This window comes from Aptenodytes patagonicus, chromosome Z (assembly GCF_965638725.1).
Source record: "Aptenodytes patagonicus chromosome Z, bAptPat1.pri.cur, whole genome shotgun sequence".
Classification (NCBI taxonomy): Eukaryota; Metazoa; Chordata; class Aves; order Sphenisciformes; family Spheniscidae; genus Aptenodytes; species Aptenodytes patagonicus.
This window is the reverse complement of record NC_134982.1, coordinates 22812307-22824639: the sequence shown is the minus strand read 5'-3', so window position 1 is coordinate 22824639 and position 12333 is coordinate 22812307. Positions and strand designations below refer to the sequence as shown.

Sequence of the window (12333 nt, the reverse complement as noted above, 5' to 3'; positions counted from 1 at the left end):
ATTTCTTTTAACAGCGCTCTAAAGGCAGTGCAGCAGCAGCTACTTTGTGTCATGACTGTTGTGTGGAAAGCGGTAGGCAAGTCGCACACATTTGCTATTTAGACTTTGTTTTGAAAAATCGCCGAACTTCCTTTTGTGATTTGGCAACAAGTTTGGTTTGGGTTATAACCCTCAGAAACCAAAAAAAAAATTAAACTTCTATTAGTGTCTGACACTAACACAGTATTCAATTAATCTGCTATTAAGACTTCCATGTTACAATTTCATGCAAGAATGCACGGATAGAGTGTAACAGATTGAATTTCTGCTGTTCTCTGGCACTCAGCAAAAAGCTGATTCTTTCCCTCTTTGGATCCAAGCCATTTGGTGGGTGCTTTAGTATTGTGCTGTCTTGGTGGTGTTTCAAATCTTGTTTTATTTAAGCAACTGATTCTTTTACAAAGTTAAGCGGACTGAAACCCTCCATCTGTTAAGAGAGCTGAACCTCCTATCGTGTATGAGTGGATGATGATCATCAATGGATGAGAAGCACTTTATAAACAGATACAAGATACAGTAGTCCTAGTGGCTGGCAGGGGAATGAGCCAAGTGTAATATTAACAATGTTGCTCTTGTTCGAGCTTTAATATATTCCAAGAGAAAAGAGTAAATTATGTTTGTTACGTATAGTTCTATGGTCATGCGTGTGCTCTTCATTGTAAACCCCTAGCTTCTTGTTGCTCGTATCAGTGAAAGACTAATAGAATCATGCAGTTTAACTAAGCAAATTTTAGAAACTATGATACTAAAAATATAGTGCATATTGATTTGTTCCTTGTCTTTGATGATATTAAGCCATATTTTCTGTTGTGCTGGTTTTCTTTCAGTATTAAGATGCTGTGCTGCTTTCTCTTCAGTATTAAGATGGTTGGCTGTGACAGCAATTTTCAAAAAATTTCAAAATGTTTGATTTGTTTTTGTGGTCTGATTTACACAATAAGTTGCTTTTTTAACATTGGTTTTGAGATGCAGCTGTTTCTCCTCTTTGGTTACTAATGCTGAGATAATGGGTGTAGGAAGAAAGTTCTCGTGCATAGTTGTGGTCTTGGAATTAGAAGGTCATTAATCTGCAACAGCAAAGGATTTTACAGTCGCTAGCCCACACAGATGTAGATGATTGACAAGGTTGCTCATTCAACAAGTTTTTAATATTGTTTTCCCCTCTTGCTTTGTGATTGTGAAAGTAATCCAAAGTTAATGAATTTTTCAAAAGATGTAAAGTAAATATTTGCCCTTTCCTTTTTCTTTGCTCCAGTTTCTTATGTCGGGTTGGGCCACAGGGTACTCATTCCGGTGTGATATTGTTGACTACTCGAGGTCACCTACAGCTCTAAGAGTAAGTTGCCAAACACAAAGCCGAATTGTTATGCTACACTGACTTTATTTTTAGAAATGCTTTTTGAACAACCAAATGCACTGCTGTAGAGTGGCATGCACTAAATGGAAATGCCCTCTTGCATAATGTAGAGCATGTGAGTTAACTGGAGGGGTTGATTGTTTGGGAGAAGGAAAGAGGCAACATATTTGTTGACTTGTTCTCCTTGGTTTTAAAATTCCTTCAGGATTAAAAGATGTTTTGTGTTTTTAAAGAAAAACCAAACAAACCATACACTTAAATATTTCTGTCAACCTTGTGGTACCGCTTACTCCTCCCAATACTTTCCTTTATATAGTTACTTATTTTTCCTGCAGCTGCTTAGTTTTATTTTTTACTATTATGATTTGACAGTTTCTGTTTTTTCACTCTTGCAGATGGTACGAACTTGTTGGCTTTACTACTTTTCCAAGTTCATTGAATTATTAGACACTGTAAGTATTTGTAGCATAATAAAAGAGGTAGTGATGTTTCCTTTTCACAGTAGAAGAACCAGTGCTGTTGGGGCTGGGGGCATAAATTGCTATTTATTTAGCCCTTCAATCTTCAATTATTGGAATACTATCAAGGTGTTTACCCTTATTATCTCTTCTTCTCATCTTATTGTCCCATTACACTGTCATTCCTTGATTATCAGGAAAAATGTTAATAAGGGAACACACACCTTTAAAAATTTAGGAAGCCCTGATAACTTGTCTAACGGCTGAATACACTAACCTGTTGTGCTACGGCAATGCTTGTCTCAACACTGCAGATAAAAAATGGTGTTGATCATGCCGAATTTTTTTTCCACATCATGTTCAGATTTTATCTTCCACATTTGGAATATTTGCATCAGCAGCTCTGAACACAGCATAAATTGCCATACCTACGTGCTCTAAATTCCTGTGTACACCTTGGGGGTCATGACTATAGATGTGTTTGATAACAGGCTGGCGCTCTAACCTGTTTCAAAGAAAATCTGAGCAGCAATGCATTGAAGCAGAATGTAGACCTCGCTCACCACCAGCAGCCATCTGCCTTCCCCTCTTTGCCAGACCGACACCTAGCAGGGTTGGTTTAGCTATTCTCAAACCAGCCTCTGAGTGTTGGAATCAGCTGTGATTTCATTTGCCTTATTGTGTGGGGCACAATAGTGGTGATTCAGGAGGTGACTCATGAGCAGTTAGGATGTTCTATACCCTGCAAGCAAAGTTAGCCATCTAACTTTCATCTGCTAATACTCATGATTCAGCACTGGAAGATCTTACTGACTGAGCCAAATGGAATGGTAATGGAAGGGCCCGGAATGTGAAAACTGGAAAAGCCTGACAAGTTTAGTCCTCTATTTACCTTTACTACCCACTGGTTAGACTGCTCCTTTTTAATTAGTCCTGGGTCTGAAAAAGTCTTTTTTTAAAAATTTGTTTTGTTTGAATCCACCCAGTCAGGTACCTGTTTCGCAGCAGCTTTTTGGTTTTATTGCAAAAGTAATTTCTTAGCTGTATTTTAAGTCAGCTGTTTCCAAATGTTTTCCCTGGCACGCCAGACTTCTTTTCTCCTGTGTTCCTTTTCTTGTCATCTGATACTACCCTTTGCGTGACCTGACTTCTCCTTACACAGTTTTCTTGCTCTGTCTTCCCTTAACACTTCCTTCAATGTCTGTCCTTTAAAATGTGGCCTGACAGTATCATTTAAGAATACCTACGTATTTTCTGTCCAATTTTGCCTTTTTCCAAGGGTAGCTAAGTCAGTCTTCATAATAAAGTGCTATTTCTCTAACTTAATATTTTCTGCTGTCTGTATCTGTTGCTAGTCCTTCGGTTAACTTTCTCAAATGGCCTTGCCTTAGTAGTTCAGGGGACTGAAAATTTGATGCTTCTAGCTACTTCTCAGTCCAAGCAAGTCCATGTTATGTTGTCCGTTGCACACATAGGTGATGGCTCAACCTTGGACATTTGCTTTCAAAGCTTGCTCTGGCTTTTGAGACTCCACAGGTGAATTTTACATATTGGTTTAATTTCTTTTGTAAACTAGTCTGCGTAACCAGAGCCTCAGTTTCCCTTCTCCCAAGACTGCAACTGTGAAGAATTTTTAAATGTGTAGTAGTGAGCAACCGGCATTGATGCATACAGTTTTCTGTAAGTATGTTTGGCCTGATTATCTCCTCTAACATTCTGTTCATTAAAAATCTGTTTCAGATATTTTTTGTGCTGCGTAAGAAAAACAACCAAGTTACATTCCTGCATGTCTTTCATCATTCCATCATGCCATGGACCTGGTGGTTTGGAGTCAAATTTGCTGCAGGTAGTGGAGAGAGAGTTTTAGTTGTACATATCTTCTGGTAGTAAAAGTTAACTATGCTAAACAAAAATATTTAAAGAATAGAATTAAAAATCTTGCAAACAACAATGTTCTTAAATTTGGATGTCTTCAGTATTTCATGGAACACCTGAGATTACCGTAATTATTTAGATGGGTGGGGAGTACTCATTTTTCCTATTTGACAGCATTTTGTGCAGTGTTGGTTTCTTGTAGGGGGGGGAAAAGGTGCAGAGGAGAGACCTGTATATAAGCAAAGAGCATTATTACATGAAAAAGAGATGTGACTGCAAAATCAGAAGTGCTAGGGGAGATGTATGAGGCAGATAACTCTTTTGAAGCTACTCCAAAGCCATTTGTCCCCCTGAAATGTAAGAACTGAGTTGGAGGGGAGGACTGTGTTCTCTTTTTTTTTGCCTGTTTAATAAATTATTCAGGCTTTGTTGCAGTTATTTTTACTGGCTTTAGGTAGCATAATTGGGATTTATTTACGTCTAATACTTCGGCTTTCACAAAACTACAGAAATATTTTCTGGACCTTACTTATTACAGAAACTTACCTGAATTGTACTGAATTGAAAGTCTTCGTCCAATTCTAGCTTAACTTCACTTTCTCCTTTCCTGCTCTCTGTGTCTATGCGTGCATCTTCCTATGTTATATTATTAGTGTGCACCACTAATAAATATAGCTTGCCATGAGAATAGCCTGATAAGCAGAGTGGAGAAACGCAGTGTCATTTCGTAGTCCATCTCTAGGAGGGTGTGGGATTTTTTTTTTACGAGTTTCTACCACAAAATATGTTTGTTTTGTACATGTTTCTTCACTCATGTTCTCTGGCATGTTTTTTTCTCCCAGAAAATTGGTGACAAATTGATGAAGAGAGCCATTGCTTATTAAATCTGATCTGTTAGTGTTTGTTTTATGAATACAAAAATAAGACCTGGAAGCAGTCCAGAATATTTGTAGGTGGGACCTTTTGAACGTGTCCAGTGTGCAGATTTTCCTAGTGTATAAAAGGATATACTTCTGCTGTCCTTGTTGAGTTTCTGTTATTAGGAAGCTGGTGTCTTGATCATGTCTTTCTCAAATGGTGCTGAGTAACTGGTATTTTAAGTTAATGATAAAATTATGAATAGTTTTCTCAGCATACAGTTCAGTGTGTTTATAGATTTGCAAAAAAAACCCCAGCAGCTAGCAGTCCCTTCTCTTCAACCTTGAAAAGTTTCCATTTATAGGTGATTAACTTTCTGCCTTTTATCTGGACATCGGATCAGTATACCAGCTACAGGCTTCTGATTTTGCATCGGATTCAAATTTCCCATGTGATAATTTGACAAATGCTTTCAGCAAAGTGTGCAAGAACTGTTCTGTCCTCTGCTAGTAACAGTCCCTCATACTCATGCAGAGCTGTGTTTATTCCTACAACTCTATTGCTTATCTTTATACTAATCTTTCCAAATATTGTTCTGTTTGATAACTTAAAATTTTTTCCAAGAATTTCAGACCTGCTGATGATTATCTTGTATTCAGTTTCATCACTGTTTGTCCTTCTAAATAGCGGCATTGATCAAGTTTGTAAAAAAACAACGGGTTTGAATGGAGATGCTGGTTTTTCTCTGACGTGATATTAACAGGAAATTGTAAAATGGTGCTTATGTATGGTGTTGCTTTTTGGAGCATATTTTTGTACTGTTGATTAGGTTGCTTTTTCTTTTTTTTCCTGCTTTAACTATTTATTTTTTCTTTTGAATATTCACTGTGCAAGCCAAAAAAAGTATGTACGTTTGAACTGTAAGAACACTCAAATTATTTTTAAAAATACAAATAGCTAAATTTCAAAGAAAGTTTGCAATCACAGCTGGAGGAGTTATGATCTATCAAGCTGGAAGATTAGTGTGAGCTACTAAAGTCACAAAATAAGTTTTATTTTTAACTTGAATGATTCTTAATGGAATTTTCTTCTCACTAAATGTCTGCTTTTATGTCATCTTGTTTTCTTCCTGATGCTCAGTGTTTTCATGTTCATATTTCTCCTAAAAATACTTTGCTGTCTTCCACTTCTTGGATCATTTTTACCTATAATTTCTTGTGTTCATTAAAATAAAATTACTTTGGGCAGGATCATCTAACTCCATAGTTGATCTAATGGAAGAGGAAGTATTTCCTTACTTGCTTTGTGAAATGTTCATATTTTACCAGTTTCAGTCATGAGTTTGTCCCAAATGGGCTACTTGGCCTTAAATTTCCTTTTCACTGTAAGTATGGTTTTGAGATGGACACTGGATTTGTGAAACCCTCACTTAGGTCATGATTCCAAAACCTTACTGTCTGAAACTGTGATTCTTTCCCTGGGAATCTGGAAATCTGTGTTGGGGAGAGAATTATTACTCATCCTCCAATGCTTTGCAAAGTTCACCATGCTGTCTAGAAAAGAGGTGTAAAATAGGAGGAACAGTGTTTCTACTAAATTCTCTGCGTCTCCATCATGTATATGTTTTATTAAAAAATAATTAAAAAAATGAACCCAAAGAACAGAAAATTCCACTAAAACCTCTTGCAGATAATTAGATCAGCTAGGGTTTTATTGCTGTTTTGGAAATGCTTAGATAAGCCTTTTCTGAGAAAGGAAACTGATGTGATCCCTCAGAATTGGTGTCAACCCAATTCAGGTTAAATTCCTTGAGGGTTAATCAAAGACTGTGGGTTTTGTGGTAAGTGGTTTTTTTCTACCCTGACTCAAAACAAACTACTAGGACCTGAGGTGGCTTTTTAAATATCTGATGCAATAGTACTACTATGTTTTGTTTTTCTACAGGTGGTTTAGGAACATTTCATGCTTTGCTGAACTGTATTGTCCATGTTGTCATGTACACTTATTACGGAATCTGTTCTTTGGGACCAGCCTATCATAAATACTTGTGGTGGAAAAAATACATGACAACTATACAACTCGTGAGTAACTCTGTTTGACATTAACACCTCTCAGAAAGATGACTGTGGCGCAAACGGACTTAATGCAATACGTTTGTACTCTTAGTTATGTTCGTGCATGTGGCTTACAGCTGGTACAAGGGTTACTCATATTTTAATTGAGTAAAACGAAAGTTGTTAACTCCCCTCAGTTATCTGCTTAAATCTGCTGACTTCAGCATTCACTATAACCACAGATTTAGACACATGAGCTTTTCAGCTATGCAGTACTTGGTAATTATATTTACAAAAATCATTGCTTGTATAAAAATGATTAGAATGTAATTTTACACCAAGAAAACATAAGTAGTGTACAGAATACACATGTGACTAGTAGTGACGAAAGGGAAAAAGAAGTATTTCTTCAGCATTTCATGTCTGTTCTTTCGTAGAAAATGTTTGCATTTAGAGAATTTACCTCTCTAACGCAGAGTATTAAAAAATACTCTTGCAGTAATTACATTAAGTGTTTTATCAGCACTAGATGACATTCGAAAGGTTACTGCTCTGGGTGCTTTTTCATGCCCAGCTTTTTTAATAGCCAAATTTTCAAAATTCAGCTTCTGGCTAAACAATTAGTTTGGCCTGAGCAAGGATGCTGGCGGAGGAGGGAAAGGAGCAGGGAGAAGCAGCCGTGGCTGGCTGCTTGCACCAGGTCTGATGTTAATAGAATAGTTCATGTAACCACGTGTAACTCTGAACAATTTAGCTTGAATATTTATAACTTACTTGAAGTCTTTTTGTCTTGGCGGCACTACCAGTGGATTATTAACTTGGAGTTCATGTGGAAATTTTTTTTTTTTTAAATCCTCCATTAAATCGTTTTATGGGACCTGCGGACCTTTATGTCACATGCTAGTGTGTGAGGAAGGTGGGAATTCATGTTCACCAGTCCTATAATGGTTGCCTTTTTGTTTTTTCTGGCTGATTTTTCTAAAGGAGCCTCCCATTTGTCAAACGGTCAAACACCGTTTCTTCTCTGAACTGGCCGGGGCAGACTCCCATTTTCCTAGTATGGGTTTCTCAGTGCTGCTTGTAATTCAGTCTGTCCCAGGACTTCTCTTTCTTTACTCTGTGAAAATGTTTTTCAGTGGAGTAACATTTTGGGAGAGGGGCTCTGAAGGTGCATCTCTGTCATTTTAAAAAGCCTCCCCCCAAACACACTTTCTGTTTTTCTGTATGCAAGTTATGCTGAATCATTTTTAAACTTCTGTAGTAAGTTTATCATTTATTTAAAAAGTATTTCTTTTCTTCACTTTTTTCCTCCAGGTCCAGTTTATTATGATTACAGGCCATATAGGACAAATCTACATCATGGATGATTGTCCGTACCAGTATCCAATTTTCATGTTTATTATTTGGCTATATGGCTCTATGTTTTTAGTCTTGTTTCTCCACTTCTGGTACCACGCTTACACGAAGGGACAAAGACTACCAAAGGTGGCAAGAAATGGGATCAGCAAAGATCAGTGAAACAAACTCTTGTCTCTAAAATCAAAGAAGTGTACATGTCAAAGTGAAAACTTGCACTACTTGACAATCAAGATATTTAGGTGCACACGCTACACGGTGTATATTTTGTACGTTTTCTTCCAAAACAGAATTTGTATTTTTACCGTAAGTTATTTGGGATTCAGAATTTGGGGAGTGGAGGGAGCAGTGGGGATATTTGATTTAAGAAAAAAAGGTGATTTTTCAACAACTTGTTCATGTTTATCCTATCAGAAATGAATGGATAGGTGATCTCGATCTAGAAGATGCATGAAAATAAAGATATTCATTGGGAAAATTACAATGTGTATGACAAGTACTGAGTACTTTGAACACTGAGGGGAAAAAATTACTTCACCTTAAATGTTATAAGTTGTTGAGACTGTCAGCTGCATTTTATTAAAAGAATGAATCTTCAATAAGTACTGTTTATAGAATCTAAAGCTTATTATTAATATAGTTCATACATAAACATTGTTATATGTGTTTACAAACTATGTTGCTTTAAAGAAAGGAATGTATGTTAATCTGTCAAGGTATGGTGTTTCATTTGAAGATCATAGATTTTTGGATATACTGTCTTTTACTAAGATAATTTAATTCATTTCATGTTCTACTCACTTGAACGTTATTCTAAATGTTGTAAACCTACTAATTTGAGGATTATCCGAACTGTCTTGTAGTGTAATGATCAAAACATCTTACTGATTTGTTCACCAAAGTAGCCTAATATGCTTATTATTCAATGTATCTATGGATATATTTTGATATTGGTAGCCTAGGCTGTTTAGGGGTGGAAAAAATCTTGTAATTCAACAGCCAAAAACTTAATCCTCAAATAAGTTTTAAAAAAATATTTTTTGATTGAAGCCTAAATGTCACCTAGCATGATTGTACTGTGCTCTATTTTATTCCATTTCCATTATCTACTGAAATACATGCCTAGAAAGATTTTCTGTTGTTTTTTTCATTATTATTATTGTTTGTTTTTAACAACTCAAGGTTAAACTTTCTCCATTAATAGCACCAGTTACCTTGTTCGGAACTAGGCAAAAAGGTGCCATTCTCTGAGCTGCTGAGAGTGGGGCAGGCAAGTGGTGACAGGGCGTGATTCCAGTCCATACAGAATTAACCAGTATGTTGTTTCCCATGGTTAGGCAGATTGTTAGGGTCACACGTGTAGAAATCAAAGGACCTAGCTATTTGTATGCAAGTTGCATTTGTACTGTATGAGTTTATTAAGGAATTGGGGCATGCAACAGACCTGTAAATGAGGAGTTAAAGGTGTTTAAATTGATGTTACCTTTAAAAGTACTGGCTTTTATTATGCTCACTACTAACAGTCAAGAGGCTTGCCATATTTGCTTTGCGCTTGATCTATCTGGGATTTTTCAAATACCCAAAACTTTGGGGCAGGTTTTAATTGCCTCCCTGTTGTACAATTCCAAGAAAGTAAGTTTTGTTACCTGAATACTTTTATGGGAATACTGACATTTATGGAGCATTGTTAATGCTAAAAGAATTTAAGCTTTATCTTGGACATAAGTTGCAAATGATTTCTTACGAGATTACATACAAGTTGTCTTTATAAAACAAATAAAAAAACCCTTATATTTTACCTTTCCACTATTTAATCCATGTAGCTACCAACTGTCGTGGCAGATGGAAATTAGGTCCCAGAAGGGATGTGGATAGCTTGAGATGTATATTGTGACCCCTGAATTTTAGATGCTTGATCCTGGAATCCTCAGTGCTGAGTTTTGTCTCCCTGGCAGTGCATGCAGAGAGGTGCTTTAGCACAGAATCCAAGACAGCCGGGGTGCTGATCAGGGGCCATACAAGTGTTCAGTGGGAAATGCAATCACTGACTCTAAGTCTCAAATCCTGCCAGCCTCCAGCCTGTGTGCGTGCCCTCGGCTTCCAAAGGAGGGGGTCATCTCCTAAGGACAGAGACCTATTGCTGTGTTTTCAAACAGCTGGAGAGGATTTGCCTCTTGATTTATTTTTAAAGCTTGAATGGTGCCTATTTTTTATATAATCATTTATTAATTTAAGTACTGATGAAGGAGGTAGGACAATGTGGTTCGTTTAGGCCTTCTTGAGCCTGAGGGTTCAAATGTGTTTGGGAAGTGCAGGCCTTTTGGGGAAAGGCTGTAACAGCTAGTCTGTAGTGTGAGGTGGATGATGCTACCCTCTGCTTCTGGAGGGAAGAAAGACACGGACCTGTTGGAGCGGGTCCAGAGGAGGGCCACAAAAATGATCGGGGGATGGAACACCTCTCCTATGAGGAAAGGCTGAGAGAGTTGGGGTTGTTCAGCCTAGAGAAGAGAAGGCTTCAGGGAGACCTTACTGCAGCCTTTCAGTCCTTAAAGGGGGCTTACAAAAAAGATGGCAGCAAACTTTTTAGCAGGGCCTGTTGCGACAGGACAAGGGGGAATGGCTTTCAACTAAAGGGGGGGGTAGATATAGACTAGATATAAGGAAGAAATTTTTTCCGCTGAGGGTGGTGAGACACTGGCACAGGTTGCCCAGAGAGGTGGTGGATGCCCCATCTCTGGGAACACTCAAGGTCAGGTTGGACGGGGCTCTGAGCAACCTGATCTAGTTGAAGATGTCCCTGCCCACGGCAGGGGAGTTGGACTAGACGACCTTTGGAGGTCCCTTCCAACCCAAACTATTCTATGATTACTCCCTAGTCTTGCAGATGACTCTTGTGCTGGTAGGGGAAGTCCTAGTTCTGGCCTCTGATTTTGCAGTTATCCCCCCCCCCCAATATGCCTGGAGGAATGCATCCTGCAGCTGGGTGTGAGGGTCCAGATACTTGTTTGTTGCTTTGGGATCTAGATCTGCGACTGATTCTTCAAACTCATTTGGGCTTAAGTAGGAGCTGAGAGTATACATGGTCAAAACGAAGCAGCTTTGCAGATGGACACATGCTGAACAGAAAGGAGCCAGGAAAAACTTCCAAGTCCAGCAGTTGTACAGTAGCCAACTGCCTCCAGAGTCACTTGTTTGAGATTAAGAATTAATAAGCGGGAGCAGAAACTGGAGATGCTAATCATTCAGTGGGCTGTCAGGAAGTGCCATTTCAGAGTCTTACTGCATAATTTCTTGTACACTGGTTTAATTATCTGTAAGTTATGAAGCATTTGGAGAAAGAGAATGCATTGTTTCAGCGAGCTGTATGGATGTATCCTCAGAGGTTGCATATAGCGTAACTATGCTAATGACATCAGTACAAAATGTTATTAAACCCCGTCCTCCTACGCACAATGTTGATCTGGACAGTTACATTTTTCTTCCTACTGAAAAGCTGCATCTTACGTGCTGAAATGTATTATAAGTTAGAGTTATACTAGAAAGAGGAGTGCAACAGGCAGAAAAATTGATGTTATAGTGAACGTTTACTGATGATGAGGGGAATTGGGTTGAAATTTTTTATTCCTTAGATTTGGTGGAGGAGAAACACTAGTAGCACTAGCTACTCCTCTCCTAAGAAACCGAGTCCTGAAAATTGGGGGTTTTTTTCTTCTCTTTTTGGTTTTTTTTTTTGGTAAATTCATGAAAAGGCTGTAGTCTCTTTATCAAGGTGGCGATTCACCAGACAATGTTTCGTGGACGTGGTTTGACCGTTTCCCAAACCTAAGCCTGGGCCCCCGTCCCGAACCACGTACTGACCGAGGAGGTACAAGCAGCAGCAGCAGCTGGCTGGCCTTCGTTTCAAAAATTAAGTAGTGTTCGCTTCCGGGAAGCCAAAACGCCCCGCTGAAGTAGGCTGCCCCAAAGGAGACGCTGCCGCTCTGCCTGCCCGGGGAGAGCCGAGCTTCCCCTCCGGCGCTCCTCCCGCGCCAGTCCCACCCAGCGGCCTTGTCTTCTGCCCCCTCCCCGGCGCCCCCCGCCCCGGCCCTCCGGCCGAGGGGCGTCCGCAGGCGCGGAAGCCTGTCAGCGGGACCGCCCGCGGGGCAGAGGCGCCCGAGCCCGGGGAAGAGCAGAGGGGGAGAGCCCGGGGGTGCGGCCGAGGGCAGGGGGAGGGCCGGCGGCGGCGGCGAGGCGGGCCCGGCCCCCGGCACGGCCTGCCGCGGGGGCGGGGCGGGCCAGCGGGTCTCCCCGCCAATCAAGGGCGGCGCGGACCCGTCACGCGCCGCCGCCGCCACCC

The 12333-nt window shown here is 39.6% G+C and overlaps 1 protein-coding gene across 5 annotated transcripts in view; it reads left to right on the top strand.

Moving 5' to 3' along the window:
- ELOVL7 (ELOVL fatty acid elongase 7) overlaps positions 1-9129 on the top strand; it is a 46220-nt gene extending 37091 nt beyond the window's left edge. For all 5 annotated transcript variants that reach the window (XM_076362607.1, XM_076362608.1, XM_076362606.1 and 2 more), the window contains 5 exons: positions 1295-1375; positions 1792-1848; positions 3595-3700; positions 6532-6668; positions 7956-9129. In XM_076362607.1, the coding sequence (XP_076218722.1) occupies positions 1295-1375; positions 1792-1848; positions 3595-3700; positions 6532-6668; positions 7956-8159 (585 nt within the window). In that variant the 3' untranslated portion in view covers positions 8160-9129. The remainder of the gene's footprint in view (positions 1-1294; positions 1376-1791; positions 1849-3594; positions 3701-6531; positions 6669-7955) is intronic.
- The last annotated feature ends 3204 nt before the right edge of the window (positions 9130-12333 follow it).